Source organism: Bison bison, unplaced genomic scaffold, assembly GCF_000754665.1.
Source record: "Bison bison bison isolate TAMUID 2011002044 unplaced genomic scaffold, Bison_UMD1.0 scf7180017864484, whole genome shotgun sequence".
NCBI lineage: Eukaryota > Metazoa > Chordata > Mammalia > Artiodactyla > Bovidae > Bison > Bison bison.
The window spans coordinates 1924934-1942297 of NW_011495044.1; the positions used below are offsets into that span (position 1 = coordinate 1924934).

General features: G+C 55.9%; 1 protein-coding gene across 2 annotated transcripts in view; it reads left to right on the forward strand.

The window, feature by feature from the left end:
* Positions 1–17364, forward strand: part of SLC2A1 (solute carrier family 2 (facilitated glucose transporter), member 1) — a 28412-nt gene that overhangs the window by 8148 nt on the left and 2900 nt on the right. Inside the window, exons 2-8 of one of the 2 annotated variants that reach the window (XM_010862638.1) lie at positions 3711–3806; positions 14423–14583; positions 14760–15000; positions 15986–16148; positions 16235–16422; positions 16686–16790; positions 17237–17338. In XM_010862638.1, coding sequence (XP_010860940.1) covers positions 3711–3806; positions 14423–14583; positions 14760–15000; positions 15986–16148; positions 16235–16422; positions 16686–16790; positions 17237–17338 — 1056 coding nt within the window. Of the gene's footprint in view, positions 1–3710; positions 4872–14422; positions 14584–14759; positions 15001–15985; positions 16149–16234; positions 16423–16685; positions 16791–17236; positions 17339–17364 lie in introns of those variants that run through there. The other variant, XM_010862639.1, reaches the window with a different exon arrangement.

Genomic DNA, 17364 nt, shown 5'->3' on the forward strand with positions numbered 1-17364 from the left:
GGGGGTGGGGTGGAGGCTGGAGAGCTACTATTAGGCTTTTTCCACCCCTCAGAGCTGATGTTCCAGTCCTCATCAGGGGTTTGCTACATGATCAAGTTGGAATCTGTTAGGATGAATGCTGTGCTGGGGGGGAATAAATACTCACAGAGCCAGTTTTGCCCAAAACATTTCAAAAGTGACCGGTTACCTTTGTACAAACATTCAGCTCTGCATCCTACTCTGGGCACTCTAGGTCCCATTCAGTTCCCAGTGTCGTGGGGGAACAGCAGTTGGGTATTCCCCAACTGCTTGGAGCAGAAGCTGGAGACTATAGAGGACACAGCAAGGGCAAAGGTCTGGAATGGCAAGGGGTGTTCTAGAAGGTAGCCCCATCCCCAGAGGTGGTCATAGGTGGCCAGGGCTCTCAGATTCTGGGCTCTGCGTTGCTCCTCCACCTCTATAAAAGGCTTCCATGAGAAAGCCATGAGCTGTGGAACTTGGAACCCTTCTCATCAACTAGTCCATCAGCTTGGCACCTAAATAAATACACGCTGAATGAATGGACTGCATCTCTGCCTTTCTGTTCCAGCCACAGGGCTGGTGGAGGCAGATGGCTTCCCATCCCTCCCTGATTCAGCAGACACCTGTCAAGTGAACTCTGCCGGCTCCATGATGGGCATTGACCCAGAACTCAACAGCAAGCCTTTAGGGAAGGCACTCTTACCCCATTTCCCATGTGAGGAAACTGAGACCCAGAGTCAAAGCTACCACAAAGATCAATGTCAAGGTGAAGGGAAACAGCACTCTGCCTTTCAGCCTGGGTCTCCTGGTTCCTAGTCCAGTAGTGATCATGCTGGGCATGGTGGGAGCAGCAGGGGCAGAGATGGGCACTGTGTGCCTACCCGGGAGCAGGGCCATGCTCCTCCCCTGCATCAAGCATCCAGCCACACTGAGCATGAATCCAACTGTGCCGGGCCCCCCCACTTCCCCCTGCACATACTGTCCTGTCTACCTGGAATGCAGTCTTGCCACCGCTTCTCCCCTTGGCAGACTCCCTGCATGTCCTTCACGGCCCAACTCCAGTGTCACCTCGCAGGAACCCACCTTTGATTGATCATCCCAGGTGAAACTAGAAGTTTGTCCCTGCAGGGCTCCCGTAGTGCCCTGGATGAAGCTCAGATCATACCAGTTTCCCCCTTCCCAATGGACCTAATGCTTTTCCTTGATGTCAGGGAAGGGCTGGGAGCACGAATCACTGAGCCTTTTAGTAGGTCCTGATGCAACATCCTGCCTGGGTAGAGTGCATATAACCCCGTTGTTGGGTGGGCAGGTTTTCTAAAGCAGAGTTTGACCTTGACAGGTGGCAGCCCCCACTCCCAGAGCCACATCTGCTCAGTGGGGCCCCCAAGACTGACTTCAGAGGCCCAGAGACCCCTGGCACATCAGAACCAGACTGAGACAGGGCCTGTAGTAATAGTACTGATCCCCCACAGAGCCCCTCCTGGGGTGTCATTCAGGCAAGGGCTCGATTTTTACCAGATCTGCATATCATCTGTATCATTTTTCACTTAGGTTTGTTTCAATTGCTGTGTTCTAAATAATATGAAACCACAAGACTTGTAAAAAATATTTTTGAATAGGTGATACATTCATGTGCTACAAAATGACAAAATATACAAAAGGATGGAAAATGAAAATGTTCCTTCTACCGTGCCTCTGCCACCCAGATCCCCAAGGTACACTGCTACCTTTCTTGTACACACTTTTAAGTAAAGAGGTATGTATATTCTCCCCAACCCCGGCCTTTTTTTCCTCCACACAAAAGGTAGCATACCATACAACACACCGTTCTGAAGCCTTGCTTCTTACTTAATTATAACAAGAGGAATATCCCAAATCTCTACCTAAAGAGCTTTCTTTTTTAGGTACCCTATTTAATAGCCATGCCACATTTCTTCAAATCATAGGTTTGCATTGCTAGTTCCTGTTTATTTTTGTGTGTACCAGGAAAATACATATCTTGAATACCATTAGTATCAGATGATAGCCAACCCCAAGGCCAGCCCCAAGCTGACGCCTGTGACTCACAGGCAGAAAGCTCCCATGTATGGGGTTCAATAGCCACTGTCAAGCCCTCCTGTCCTTGGGATATCTTCCTCTTACTTAGTCCCATTGGTCACTCTGGGAGTTGGGCTCAGCCGGGCCCCTTCCCAGAGGAGGTCTGTCTGGTGTTCACCACCCACTTGGAACCGACAGTCCAGGGTCTGAAGACTCCCTAGGCAGTTGCGAGGAGGCTCTGGGAGTGCTACGGTGGGCTGTGAGGGGCCGGATTGAAAAGGAGTGCAGCCTGCCAGGAGGAAAGCCCCACCGTCTAGGATGGGCCCCAGAAAGGGGCCGTGGGAAGGAAGGACCCAGCTTCTCCCCTGCCGCCTCAACAAGAAATGGGCTCTGAACTCCGGCTGGCCGAAACCTCCTTCCTCTTTTTCAGCCTCTGACGTGAGAACCTTGGCTTTTGCAGTCGTTGGTCTGACGGTTTCTAGAGAATGAAAAGACCATACTAGGAACTTGTCTAATTAACACCTAAACCCAGCAATATCTGTGAGGATCTTGAAGTCAGGGCTGCTTCTGTGTTCTGGCGGGGGAGGCCGAGGCCCATAGCAAGGCCGTGGCCGAGCTGAGGCTCTCCCCTCCACAGGTAGGTGTGGCTCCAGACCTGTGCCTCCACCCCTCCCCTCCAGTGCCAAAGTTTGGTGTGTGATGCACCTGGTGAATACCCGTTGTTTCTTTGGCGTCCCACCCCCAGGCTCCGTTCTTTCGGTTAGTTAAGAGCCTGCCTTACCTGGCTTCTTCATTTTACAAGGGGTAAAAAAAAGTTCTCTCCCTTTCTCTAGCAAGGCACCTCACTCACCCAGGCCCTCCTGCCGGCTGGCCTCCTCCCTGCCTGCTGCCTTCCTGCCCTTGACTTCCGCGAGACACAAACCCCCACCCTTTTTCTGCCCCAGCCCTTTGCCCATTGGAAACACCTTGACCCAGCACTCTTACTCACCTTGTGTTACTTTAGCAACACATTCCTGGCTGGTATGTCATCTGTGTCCAAACAACCCGGGAAGCTCGTGGTCTCGGGATGGTTGTCCTGAGCTTCAGCCTGGTTCTCTGCAACCCGCTGAGTGAGTTGGAACTGGTCTCCACCTTGGTATCTGCCCTGTGACTAGAGGCAAGGGTTTGCAGCAAAAAGGGCCCTGGAGGAGTAGGGACAGGGATCTACCTGGTGGAATTCACAGCGCAAGGAAGTCAGTGGGCTGGAATTGGAAACCTGCATCCTCATCCCCAAATCCAGGGTACTTCCCCCACCCATCTATGCTGCTCTTCCCACATCATTCGGCACCCCCTTGCAGTGGTTCCTGGACCTCTTAATCAGAATCTGGGGCCACCTCAACCCCAGGATTCACCAGGGCAATGAGGTGAATGCCAGGCCCTGACTACAGAGAGAGAGAAGACCCTAATTCCCCTCTCCCCAGGAATGAGTCTGGCCAGCCCCGTGTCTAGAAGTTGGCAGGGCTGGTTTGGGCACCTGAGGTCAGGAAGTGGCCAAGTTTCTTGGGAGAAGGGCTGGTGTGGTGCCAGGAATCAGGCAAGATATCTGAATGGGAACCTGCCAGCCAAGCCCTGCCCTCTAGTAACCTGGGCCCCAACATGCCTGTAACAGTGTGGGTTTTTTTTTTCCTCTGTAGAAGCTGACAGGCCGCCTCATGCTGGCCGTGGGAGGGGCAGTGCTCGGCTCCCTGCAGTTTGGCTACAACACTGGAGTCATCAACGCCCCCCAGAAGGTGAGTGCTGTCCCGCCCTTAGCTTCTCAGCACCAGCAGGCTCTGCTGTGCACCCTCGCCACACCCCACCCACATGCACGCTCACCCTGCCTCTTGGATGTTGGAGACATCACCAGCGAGTATTCTAACCCTGAACGGGTTACACTCGTAGCTTTGGCCTTGGAATCTTAAGGCCCACAGAGTTGCGGGATCTTTATAGATCATCTCGACCAACCTCCCACCTAACACAGCCATGCTCCGTGTAGTGCTGCATTCACGTGGCCCTTGGGTTACAGAGGCTGCCTTGGTGATTCTCTCACCTGGTGCTCACACCCCACTGTAAGGCAGGCAGGCAGGTAGTCACTCCCACTCCTACCCTGCAGGTGTGGGGAATGGCCAGAGCCTGCCCGGCATCACCAGCTAGTAAGAGATGGAGCCAGGAAGCAACATCAGTCTGCCTCGGTGACCTCCTCGCCAGGTGGTCCCTGAACCCGTGCCCTCACTCATCCACACGTGGCACGCTCCCTTGTAAGGGAGCCCACTCTAGGCTGAAACCGCCTGTCTCTTTGCAGGCCCCAGGGCCAGGCAAAGCAAAAATGGCTTCTTGTCCTAGAAACCAGGGTGGGGTACATATCTATTTACTCCCTTCTCCCCACAACACACCCAGATCTGTTCTCAGTTGTTCACCTGAGTGTCCGGACAGGGAGGGACCCCAGTGAGCACCTCCAGCCTAGCCAGCCCACTGCTTTAGGAAGGAGGGGAGAGGAAGGGGGCAGGAGAGGAGACTGTGACAAGGCCCTCCTCTATACCAGGCCTGCTGTGTACATTCATAACATCGGGCTGTGATTTCCACTTTATAGACCTGAAAATCACGGCTCAGGGGAGACGAAATGACCAGCGGGCTCAAGGTCACATAGCTAGGGGATGTGGAGTCAGAAGCCAAACTTTCTTGTTTACACAATCTCTGGCCATCTTCCTGACCAACCACCTTGTCAGTTTAAAAGTCCACACCTTCCCTGGGCAGGACAAAGTGAGAGTGGACAAGTCCTATGAACACGTTCACGTCCAGACGGGTGAGGCCAGAAAGTGAGTGTGGCTGGCTTCCGAGGATCCGGGCCTGTTTGGGGGAGTGGGGTGGCAATCAGGAGTCAGAGTGGGGCCTCCTCCAAAGAGGCGGAGGGTGGCAGTGGGAGCCACGCCCAAAGCTGGGGAGCAGGTCACCAGGAAGTCTGGGCCTGCTGAGTCATGCTCAGCTGCAGTGGAAGTGATGGGGCTTTTCCATGGGCAACCTCGGGCCCATGCTTGGAACAGTCCCAAGCCTGCTTTTGCTAAGTGCTCTGAGCAGAATGCTGAGGTGTGTGCCCCAGAGTCAGCTCCCTTTGGGAATCCTTTCAGATACAAAGTGTGTACTGTCTTAAGAGGGAGGTTGAGTTCTCCACTTGACTGCACACCGGAGTCCCCTGACACTAACCGTCTGATCTCACTGGTCTGGGATGCTGTCTGGGCATCAAAGTTTTAAAGCTCCCCAGCTGGTTCTCGTGTACAGTCAGAGATGAGCAGTACTGGGTTAAGTGATGACACTATGTCAGGAGTGATCACTTGACTGTGATCACACAGGGAGTTACACGGAGTGACAGAACTAGGACTCTGGCAGCGGGATAGAGGAGTTTTCCAGAAACGGAACAGGGTTGTAGTAAGCAGGGGCCCACAAAGGTGGGAAGAAAGTGCCCAGAGGAGAGAAAGTCTGTGTGTCACTAGGGTAGAATGGGAGGAGGCAGAAGGATGGGAGGCTGACGAGGTGAGCCAGAAGCAGACCACAGAGGGCCCTTGTGGTCGGCAGTTTCATATGCAGAGTCTCCAGCCCCCGGCAGGGCAGGGCACAGTGAGAATGGGCACGCGGGCACCAGCGCGGAGGCCGAGCTGGGGAGGAAGGCCTTCAGGGTGGGAACAATAGGGTCCCATTGAAGAGGACAGAGGGGGTCAGATTTGCATTTTAGGGAAATGATTCAGGCGTCTGGTGCAGTGGGCTGGGTCTGAGAATATGAGACTGGAGACGAGGCAACAGTGAGAAGGCAGCTGTTGTAAGAGGGTTAGAAAAACAAACACTGAGTAGGAGCTGGTCATCGGTTCAGCCTGAGGATGAGAGAGTGGGGTTTAAAACTGGCTTCTAGTTTTGACTGACATTGGGGCTGGAGAAAGAGAAGGTAGGGCTGTGGGACACGCAGGAACTGAGGTTTGGTGACACAGCATACAAACACTTGGACACAGGGGTCTGTTTCTTCGGAGGGTAGCCAGGGGGAGAAAGCCAACAGCTGGGTCACTGGTATCCAACTAGTGGTAGAGAAGGATCTCCTGGAAAGACTGTGAGTGAAAAAGAGAAGTGAAGGTCAAGCCCTGGATCACACCCCCACTGCTAGAAGGTCCTGGGAAGGAGGAGGAAGAGAGCAGGCCCCTCTAAGCTGGGAGACAAGATCCTCCTGAGCCAGAGAAAGAATGGAAGCGCCTGAGGACGAGGGTCCACAGTCCCTAGAGCAGTACCCGTCGGTAAGAACAGGCGCTCGGATGTGGACAACTGAGGGAATGCTGTCGAGCTCCAGAGGCTGACCCAGGCACAGCAGCCCAGTGTGGCTGAATGTAGAAGACCCGATGGTGACCTTGCATTGCCAAGGCTGATGGAGCGGAGTCCCATGGGTAGAAGCCCCCTGCGGTGGGCTGAAGAGGGAGAAGGGAGGTGGGAAGAGCAGAGACAGCCCTTCCCAGGGACTGGTGGAGGAGGAGGAAAGGAGTGGTCGCCAGAGGGGTTGTGGGGCTAGGATTTTTTTCTTTTTTAATACAAAAACTTCATTTTTAAAGGGGTTGTCAGGAACCGGCAGAGGAGAGGGTGAAGCTGGGGCGGGGGGTAGGGGGTCCTTAAGGAGGCAGGCAGTGGTGGAGCAGAGGCTGTGGGGGTTGCACTTGGCCTGAAGGGACTAAGACACTTCCAAGGGCACAGGTGTGGACAAACCCAGAGTGACATCCTCCAGTTCTCGGAGCCTCCCATCTAATCAGCTACCGGTGAAAGGTGAGAATTTCAGTGGCAGGTGGGCGGGGAATCTGGAAGCCTAATGGGAAGCACAGAGGTCCAGTTGTAAATGTTCACGGGAGCATTTGCGGGCACCTGTCCAAAGGTTACTTGGGCAGCCAACCTCTGGGGACCCAGGCGAGAGACCTGCGTGGTGTTTCCAGGGGGCGTGCTCTTGGGCATTCTGCCTGTTTACTCATGCGCCTTACAAACAACTTCTCATAAGCCTGGCCATAGATTTTCTCAACCAGGAGCAAATGTGATAAACTTAACAAGTGAAGAGGGGGGAGAGGATGACACCAGAGTGAGAGATGACAGCGGGGCTCAGAGGCAACGGTCCTGCCTCGGGAGGCGCCAAAGCCATCATTCTAGGATGGCACAGTGCTTCTGCCAACACCTTCATTCCACAGGGACGAACCAGCAGCGTTCTAGACTTGAGGCAGGATGAGCTGTGAACACAGCAGAGACCTCCCAGCCCTCAGGAAGCTGCCTGACACACAGTCAGAGCTGAGCCCTGTCCTGCCCTCCAGAACCATCCAGAGGGCGGGGGTAGGGTGGGGAGGGGAGACTCCTTGGGAACAGCGAGAGTATTAATAGTGGAGGGCTCCTCGGTGCTATGGGAACAGAGAGAAAGGAATGACTAATGCTGGGGGTAGGGCCGACGGGAGAGACAAGAAGGGCTTAGCGAAGGAGTTGGCAGCTGTGCTAGACCTTGGAGGGCAAACCAGCCCCAGGGGACAGATGGGCGGAATCGCAGGCCTGTGCAGAGATGCGGTGGCGTGGTGTCCCGCTGACAGCCCATGCCACAAGGCCGGCCACTCGTAGAAGCGCTTCTCTTGGGAAACTGCTGCGCTGGCTGGGGTGGCCTGCTCAGCAGAGGAGACCTTGCCCCACCAGAGCCGAGAATGCCAGTGCTGCTGTTAATTACCAGGAGCTCGGTCTCCCCCATAAAAGAGGCCCCAGAGGGCTTCCTCCTGGAAGTGGTTAATTAATCATAACATTATCTTAAATGTTTACAAAGCACCTTCTCATAAATTATCTCCCCCACAGAAGACCCACACGGTGCGTAGGGCCAAGGTTATCTTCCTGCTCGTAAAGGAGGCCTGGAGGCTAAGTTGAAGGCACCCAGGGAGTGAGAGGCTGAGCTACAGATGGACTCCAGGCCTCCTGTCTCTCCTGGGGTGGAGGGGAGCGCAGCCACACAGAGAGCAAACAAACGAGCAAGGGCATCCTGACCACCGCACTGGGTGGAGAGGACCGCCTCGCTTCCCCACATGGCCGAGCTGCCAACAGGGATGACTAAAGGCCATTGAGGAACCTTGAGTTCCTGGCCAGGGGACAGTGTCAGGCAGTCTGAGGCACCCTCAGAAACCAGACCGTTTGGGCTGGAAGGGGCCTGACGGGCCGTTGGCTCAACGTTCCTTGTTTGCCAAAGGAGGAACTTGGTCTAGAGAGCAGGCGAGGTCTGCCCAGGACAGCCCAGCTTGGTGAGTGAAAGTACTTGGAGGCAAGACGGGCTTCCCAGCCCAGGCCCCAGGCAGCATCTCCTCCTGGATCCAAAGAGCTCTGGGCCCCTCTCCCCTCCGCTCGTCTCCACTTACACAGACTCTCACAGCTTACAGCTCACTTACCATGCGCCAGCTGTTGTTCCAAATGCATTAGAAATAGTGATTTAATTGTTACTTACATTAACTCCATTAGGTAGACACAGTAATCCCTGTTTTATAAGAAACGGAGGAACAGAGATGTTAAGCAATTAAACCAAGGACACACAGCTGGCGATAAAGCTGGGATTTAAATCCAGGAAGCCTGGCTCCAGCCTGTGTTCTTGACCACCCGTAGAAGAAAAGGCAGTTGCACTTACAGACGCCTAAACACTCTTACATGCCAACAACTGCTACCCAGCTGCTCCTCCCTGCTCCGACTTCAGGCCGAGTCAAGCTTAGTCACGCACAGACGTCTCCGTTTCCCACACACAGCTGCACAGCCTCTTACACCATGACAGCCTGTCACAGCTCCGTCATCTCTCAAGTCCCTCAGATTCATGGCTTATTTTTCAATTAGTGACGGTGCTTTCAACCTCTAGCCCTGCGCTGGGACCCAGATGAGTCAGGCCGCGCCCATGTTGAAATTTAGTGTAGAGCGAGCACACAGGGCCTCACCGTTACCTGTCCTAGTTAGCTGTCCAGGGCAGCAATGGAAATGCAGACAGACGGTTGAAGCAGACAAGGGGGAGGGAGAGGGTACCAGCCCTTGGACCAGGATTTTTCTCAATACCGTAGACATTTGGGGCCAGATCGTTCTTTGGCATTACAGGGGCTGTGCCATGCATCGTAGGATGGTTAGCAGCATCCCTGGCCTCTGTCCCCACCAGGGTAACAACCCAAAATGCCTCCAAACATCACCCCCTCCCAGGGCGGAGGGGGACCAAGTTGCCCCTGTTTGGGAACCACTGCAGTAATGAGGAGGTGATTGTGAAGGCTCTCCAGAGGAGGGAAAGTGCCCAACACTTTACCAGGCAGAAGGCAAAAGAGAGGCGAGGTGAAGGTGCAGAGGTGTGGGGTGCTCAGATGGCACTGCCACGTGGGGGTGTGGCCACATGGGGTGGGAAGAGACACTTCATCCTGAGGGTGTGAGCTGTGAGCAGGGGAGATGAAGATGTGTTTGCAGGGGAGACCCTAGAGGCCATGGACCCGTGAGGAGGTCAGAGCGAAGACTTGGAGAGAAGCCAGGTCAGGACTCTTCCAGAAAAGCAACCTGGGTGGTCCAGTCATCTGCTCTGGGGGTGGAGCCCAGCTTCTAGCTCCATCTGGCTGCCTGGGCCTCTTCCCCAGGCCCCAGGGAGAGGCCCTGGGGGACCCAGAAGCTATCTGTCCAGCCCCATCTGGAGCATCTGTCTCTGAACTCCCAGCTGACCCTGGAGCATGGCTGAGCTGGCTGTGGAGACATTCCCTCTGGGCTGAGGGGTGGGGGCAGCCCCAGATGTAGGGGAGAGGTGGGGAAGGAATAGGAAATAGGGACTGAACTGGACAAGCCGGTCCTTTCTTCCTTCTAACTGGAGCTCAAAGACTGAGTGGCTATTTAACCCCCCTCATCCTGACAGTACGTCTAAAAGAGAGAAGAAAGGGTTGAGAGAGCATTGATTTCCCTCTCCAGATAATCTAGAAGACCAGGCCTCTCCAGGGAAGAAGTTGAGACCAGCCAGAAGTTCCAAAACATACACCCCTTCTCTTGGCAGTAGTCTGGAATTCTAGAACACAGGTTGGCAGGGGGACCAAATCCAGCCAGCACCCTGTTTTTGTAGGGCCTGTGAGCTAAGAATGATTTTTCCCATGTTTAGAAGTTTGAAGAGAAAGGGAAGAAAAATAAGCAACAGAGGAGAGGCCATATGTGGTCAGCAGACCCTAATATTTTCTATCTAGCCTTTTATATGAGTTGTTTATGCCAATCCCTGATCCAAATTTTGACTTGTATGCTCCCTGCTGACAGGGGACTCACTACCTGTAAACATGAGTAATCTTATCTGAAAGCTCTCCTCACCACCCGCCCAGCCCACCCCCAGATGAAGTCTGTGCCCTGGGGCTCTGCAGACCTGCTGGGTCCCTCGGCCTGGGGCTGACAGCAAGGTCTGAAGATAGAGCTTTACTCCCCAAGGCAAGTGCCTAGTTCTTTCTCGTACTATACGTTCCTTAGGATAATGCTTTGTTTTTCAGCAATTTAAAAATGGAAAATTCTGTCCCTAATGCTCCTCTCAAGGAGGTGGCTTCTCTCCTTGAGACAACAGTGACGCATGAAACAGCTTACTGCAAGTGCCAGACAGTGGGTTCTGCCTCACGCCCAGAGCCTCACTACAGACACTGCCCTGACACAGAGGAAGTCAGAACTTCCGCTCTAGACGGGCAGATGTGTGGTCCTTCACTCACTGTTACTCAGGCATGGAAGGGACGGGGGTGTCAGACGTGATACAGACCTCTTCCCACCCTAACTCCTAGGAGAAGGGCTGGAATGAGGAAAAGCTTGTTACTGGAAAGGGATAGCAGTTGCCCAGGGCATCCTGCTTCTCCAAGCTGGCCCCAACAGTATCGCCGAGTGAGCCCTGCCCTCTGGCTCCAATAAGGGGATGCCTGGACAGAGAGTCTGGCACCAGGGCCGACCAGGACCCGCCCTTTCTTCTCAGCACACAGCGGGAAAGGACTGGGAACAAGCTGGGACGGGGAGCAGAGACAAGGAGGGCTGAGCCTGGTCCACTTGACATCCAGGGCTTGACTGCCAAGTCTGGGAGTAATGGTGGGGATCGGAATCTGGCTTCAGTGGGTGGGAGGAGTCAGGAGCGGAATCCAGGTGAGACCTAGGACAGGTGCTGCGTGGGTAGAGAGGAGGACAGGTTAGGAGGTGAATTTGAGGGATGGGACCTGCTGAGTGGGAGGCAGGGCAGTGGCAGGACCAAGGGTATCTCCCTGACTCATAACCACTCATAACCAGGCTGGAGCATTCAGAAGATGTACATGTGAGCCAGGGCTGAGGAGGCTGCCAGGAGCCTCAATGTGGAGACTGGGTCTGTGGGACCCAGTTAAAGAAAGCAGTAAGGAGGTGTTCAGACAGGAAGGAATCTGCCTGCAATGCAGGAGACCCAGGTTCAATCCCTGGGTTGGGAAAGATCCCCTGGAGAAGGAAATGGCAACCCTCTCCAGTATTCTTGCCTGGAGAATTCCATGGACAGAGGAGCCTGGTAGGCTACAGTCCATGGGGTTGCACAGAGTCAGATAGAACTGAGCGATTAACACTAAGGAGGCTCTTCTTCCCTGAGGGCCACCCAGCCATTGCTGGATGATGCTGAGGGCAGTGGCTGGGTGGGAGAGGTGACCCTAGAACTTCTCCCTGTGTAGGGTTCTTCTGTTCTTGAGGGATCCTCTGCCTTTCCTGAGCCAAGGGTCAGCTTCACCCCCACATAGGGCATGGACCCCCAGCAGGGGAGGACAGAGAGCCTATACACCACACGCAGGAAAGGAAAACCTCACTTGGCTTCTTCCTACAAATCTCAAGCACCAGTTCCAGAGGCAAGAACCTGCTAGGCAGCCTCCACTCGGCCAGGAGGTACTGCTGGGGGTGAAGAGGATGAACCTGGGGCCAGGGTGGAGGGGGCTGGCTGCTCAGCCTCCCTCAACCCCATACAGTGGTCAAAGCAGCAAGGGGCTCAAGAGCCAAGAAAGAGCGAGCCCAGGACAGGGTTTGGTCCCTCTGACTTGTCACCACATTCAGGAGATGTAACTGGGGAGGCTCTGGCGACACCTCACTTACATATGGGTCCTCAACATCTCCAGCCAAACCCCAAGGAGAAGGTTAAAGACCTCAGCCTCATGCCCTTAAACCCATTTAGACAGTAAGCACTCAGTACTTAAATACTATACATATTGACTCTTTACACACAATTCCAACGAGCTTCATTAACTGGCTTGGCAGATTTTAAAACGGATGTGTGGAGAGCTCTGTGAGACAAGCATCTGAACCACAGAGGGTGGGGGTAAACTACAGAATGCAAAAATTAAACGCCACCTGCAAACATCTCACCTTGGCCCTGCAGAGCCGCAAGGTCAGGAGTGCCCTCGAGCCCTGCTTGTATGTCCAGTTGCTCAGGGCAGCAGAGGGTAAGGGACAGAAGGGAGAGAGATTTACACCCAGACAATGGGCCCCCGAGGGGTGAGGGTCACTTATCTGGGCAGTTCCCTTATCCAGGACAGCTTGCTCTCTGCAGAGCCTGATAAATGGAGCACTGCTGTGCCCAAGCAGTCCTCCTCTGGGGTTGGGTTTGTCCCTTGAAGAACACAAGCACTTTGTGTTTGTTTGGTTGAAATCTGCTTTCTGTGCCCCTGGTAGAAGTAAGGGCTGCTAGGAGGAGAGCCTAAGCCCTTTCATGGCTTCCTTCATCCTGCGTGAGCCCTGGGACAGGCCCTGGGGAGAATCCGCTGGGGTCCCTGCCCTCAGGGAGGACAGACTCCTGGAACCCTCTGAGCTGGATTTCAAAAGGTTTCGGCGTGGTAAGGCAGGGCGGGCCCTCAGGGGGAGTAACCGCGGAAGGTGGGAAAATGGCGCAGAGGCCAAAGGCAGACATACCACCAGGAGCCGTGATTTTGACCCATGGGCAGGCTCCACCAGCCTGTTGGTGGCCTGCGCTACCCTTGAGTCGGAACCGAAACGTGGCGGGCTCTTCAGCTCAGCGGTGGTCCCAAGCACCGTGTGAGCACTGCAAGTGCGTTTCGTTAGTTCCCCACAGCGCTATGAAGTGGGTATTGCTAATGTCGGCATTCGAGATACAGATACTTGCCCTGGAGATGAGGGGTAGAGCTGAGTCTGAACTTGGTTGAGTCCAGCTTCCCTAGGCAGACGAATAGATCACTGAGTGGGCATTCCTGGGACCGTGGGGCTTGGGAAGGTTAGGGACAGTCAAAGAGCAGTGTCGACAGGAATCGTACTGTGTGAGAGACTGCATACTGCCCAGTGTACCCAAACTTGAGGTGGCGAGGGGTGCGCCTGGGATGGGCTGGTGTGGAGTTGAGTTTGAGCTGCAGGTGGTGAGGGCCGCAGGGGCGTGCAGGTTTGTGACTTGCTGAAGCCGGAGATACTCAGATTATGTGAGCACGAGTGTGTGTGAGTGTGTGATGGCATGGGTACACAGGAAGTTGTTTCTGCGTACACTGGCCCTGTGCCCAGCTCCATACGTGGCTGGGTGGGTCTGGCCGGTCCTGAGGCCCTGGGCACATATCTGCGCCACCTGAGAGTAGACTGAGTGTGCGCAGGCAGAACCGGCGCTGCCCGCCTGCCACAGTCCTGGGCCTGGGCGGCCAGGCCCTCCCCTTGGTGGGGGCAGGGCTAGCAGGCAGGCCTGCTCTAGGACAGGTGCCTCCAGTTCCTGGAACTGCTTCCTTGTCTGTAGGTTTTCCCCTAACCTCCCAGCTGGGAGGGAGGACGAGGCCGTGGGTCCTTCAAGGGGGATCTCCTAGGCCAGCCGGGGCGGGGGGCGGGCTGGGCTTGGTGGATAGAAAGCAGCAGCTTGGTGTCACGAGCATTTGGGTGCAAGTTGCTCACACCAGGCCCTGAGTGCAAAGTGAGCCTGCTCTTCCCTTCCTCCCAGGGCCTCTGTTCAGCTGTATTTCCTCCCCAGCAAGAGGGGTTGGGGAGAGAGCCAGAGTGGCCAGTGGCCTTAGGCGCCTTGAAGGAAAAGGGGGCATGCAGGCGGAAGCACTGTCTCTGAGCCCCTCTGCACTGCCTGAACTCCCAGTGCTGGTCACTTCCATCATCCCCAGAAAGTCCTGTTGAGCACCAGAAACCACAGGGCCCTGGAACCTGCACCTGGGGGAGGTGTGAGAGCTGGCACCACTCTCCCTCGCAGACAGAGTCCAGCCCCTTGTTTCTCATGAGGAGGTGGGGGTGGGGGGACTGAAGCCCACAGAAGGGGAGGGACCAGGGGCTGGGGCCCCTCCAGCATCCTGGGGTAAAGTGGTCCTCTTTGAGGAGGAGTGTGAGAGAAGAGGACGACTGGGTCCTGGCCTCGCCCACCAGGCTGCTGCTTCTCCTGCAGGTGATTGAAGAGTTCTACAACCAGACGTGGGTCCAGCGCTATGGGGAGCCCATCCCGCCCGCCACGCTGACCACGCTCTGGTCCCTGTCCGTGGCCATCTTCTCGGTGGGAGGCATGATTGGTTCCTTCTCCGTGGGCCTTTTTGTTAACCGTTTCGGCCGGTGAGCAGAAGGGGTTCTGGCCCTGCCCAGGGAGTCCCAGCTTGGAGTCAGGGGGTGAGGGGGCCCTCCCTGCCTGTCCTAGGGAATTATCTGTGACCCAGCCCCTGGGGTTTCCAGGGGTCTCCAGGGACTTGCCTGACCTGTGACCTCCTCCACTCCTCACCTGCACCCCCCAGGCGGAATTCAATGCTGATGATGAACCTGCTGGCCTTCGTGTCCGCTGTGCTCATGGGCTTCTCAAAACTGGGCAAGTCCTTTGAGATGCTGATCCTGGGTCGCTTCATCATCGGTGTGTACTGCGGCCTGACCACTGGCTTTGTGCCCATGTACGTGGGGGAGGTATCCCCCACGGAGCTTCGAGGGGCCCTGGGCACCCTGCACCAGCTAGGCATCGTCGTCGGCATCCTCATCGCCCAGGTAAGCACCCACCCATGGCTCCGTCCCCCGGGTGTGTGTCCAGATTCGACTCCTCGCCCAGCCTTCCAGCCCTGCAGAGCACAGCCTCGTGGACACATCCGGGGTACAGGTCCCAAGAACACACCACGTTCATCACCCTCCCCGCTTCCCCGTTCCTGGTGGGAGAGCAAGTCCAGTTGCCTTGGCCCTTCTCATCCCTGCCCAGTCAGCCTTGCATCCTTTCTTCTCACCCTGGGGACCCAAGCACAGGGCAGCCTACTGGTTTCTCAACATGCCGTCTCTCTCACACCTCCGAGCCCTAATACCTGTATATACGTACACACTCCCCTCTCTCAGGGCTCTCCCTTCTCCATCCCCAAATCATCTTGTGGCAGAGTAGCAGTCCCCCTGCCCCCTGCCAGACACATTTGCCATCCTGCTATCTTATCCCACCAGGCACCCCCACCCCCAACCAATGCTGTTAAGCAGGTCCTGCTTCTTCCTTGTCACAGATGAGGAAACCAAGGTTTAGAGATGTTAAGTGAAAGTTGCTCAGTTGGGTCCGACTCTTTGCGACCCCATGGACTGACTATGCAGTCCATGGAATTCTCCAGGCCAGAATACTGGAGTGGGTAGCCTTTCCCTTCTCCTGGGGATCTTCCCAACCCAGGGATCGAACCCAGGTCTCCCGCATTGCGGGTGGATTCTTTACCAGCTGAGCCACAGGGGAAACCCAAGAATACTAGAGTGGGTAGCCTATCCCTTCTCCAGCGGATCTTCTCAACTCAGGAATCGAACCGGGGTCTTCTGCATTGCAGGCGGATTCTTTACCAACTGAGCTATGAGGGAAGCCCCTCAGAGAAATTAAGCCTCACATTAGTGGCACAACTAGACTCAGAACTAGAGCCCTCTTTCTAAAGCAGGGAAAGGCCCGTGGGCGGAGCGGGGCAGGAGCAAGCCCTGAGCCAATGGCTCACAGCCGCTGCTCCACCCCTGCCTCCCCCAGGTGTTCGGCCTGGACTCCATCATGGGCAACCAGGAACTGTGGCCCCTGCTGCTGAGCGTCATCTTCATCCCAGCCCTGTTGCAGTGCATCCTGCTGCCCTTCTGCCCCGAGAGCCCCCGCTTCCTGCTCATTAACCGCAACGAGGAGAACCGGGCCAAGAGCGGTACGGCGGGCCCTGCCCCTCCCCGCCCCCGGCCCCCGCCTCCTCCCCGCGCTGAGCCATCCCTGCTTTCCCTCCGGCCCCCTCAGTGCTGAAGAAGCTGCGTGGGACCGCGGACGTGACCCGCGACCTGCAGGAGATGAAGGAGGAGAGCCGGCAGATGATGCGGGAGAAGAAGGTCACCATCCTGGAGCTGTTCCGCTCAGCCGCCTACCGTCAGCCCATCCTCATTGCCGTGGTGCTGCAGCTGTCCCAGCAGCTGTCCGGCATCAACGCTGTGAGTGCCCCATACCCACCGTCTCCTGTGCCCCCCTCGCCAATCCCTGGGGCCCAAGGCGTGCTGTGGACAGATCCCACACCTGAAACAGCAGACGGACCCCTGCCAGAGGAGCAGCTCTCCTTTAGAACGCAAACTCAGAAGGGCCCTGGGGCAGTGTCCTCTTCATGCTTTACTGACCGTGTGTTCTGCACCCACTGGGACAGAGGCTGGGGAAGAGCCATGGCACCCAGCTGAGCCCCGACTACCTCTGTGTCCCATAGGTTTTCTATTACTCCACAAGCATCTTCGAGAAGGCAGGGGTGCAGCAGCCCGTGTATGCCACCATCGGCTCTGGCATCGTCAACACAGCCTTCACTGTCGTGTCGGTGAGTCTTCCACGTTGTTGCCTATAGCCAGCCAGCAGCTGGGGTCCAGCTTGTGGTCGGTCTCAGGGCCTCGGGGCCTTGTGACTGAACAGCAGTCTTTACTGCGAGCCAGGGAGGCATCACGTGCTCCCTAAGTGCTCTCTCATTTCATCTTCAACAACTTGTCAAGTTCATTACTGGGATCAAACAGTTGACACTGATGTTCAGAGAAGTGCAACGGCTGGCCCAAGGCCACAGCCAGAATGCTCAGCTATCTGGCTCTCGCAGGCAGCTCTCACCCCTTGGGATCCTATGTAGTCCCCAAACCCTGCCCCAGGGAAGAGGTGATCCATCTGCCACTCCATCTCTGCAGTGTCCCGTGGCTTTCCCAGCACTTGGGGGGACCCGCCTGGAGGAAGAGGTGTGTTCAGAGGGGTATCAGGCACTGACACACTCTCTGCCCACAGCTATTTGTGGTGGAACGAGCCGGCCGGCGGACCCTGCACCTCATAGGCCTGGCCGGCATGGCAGGCTGTGCAGTGCTCATGACCATCGCGCTGGCGCTGCTGGTGAGTTGCCATGCTCTGGGGGTGGG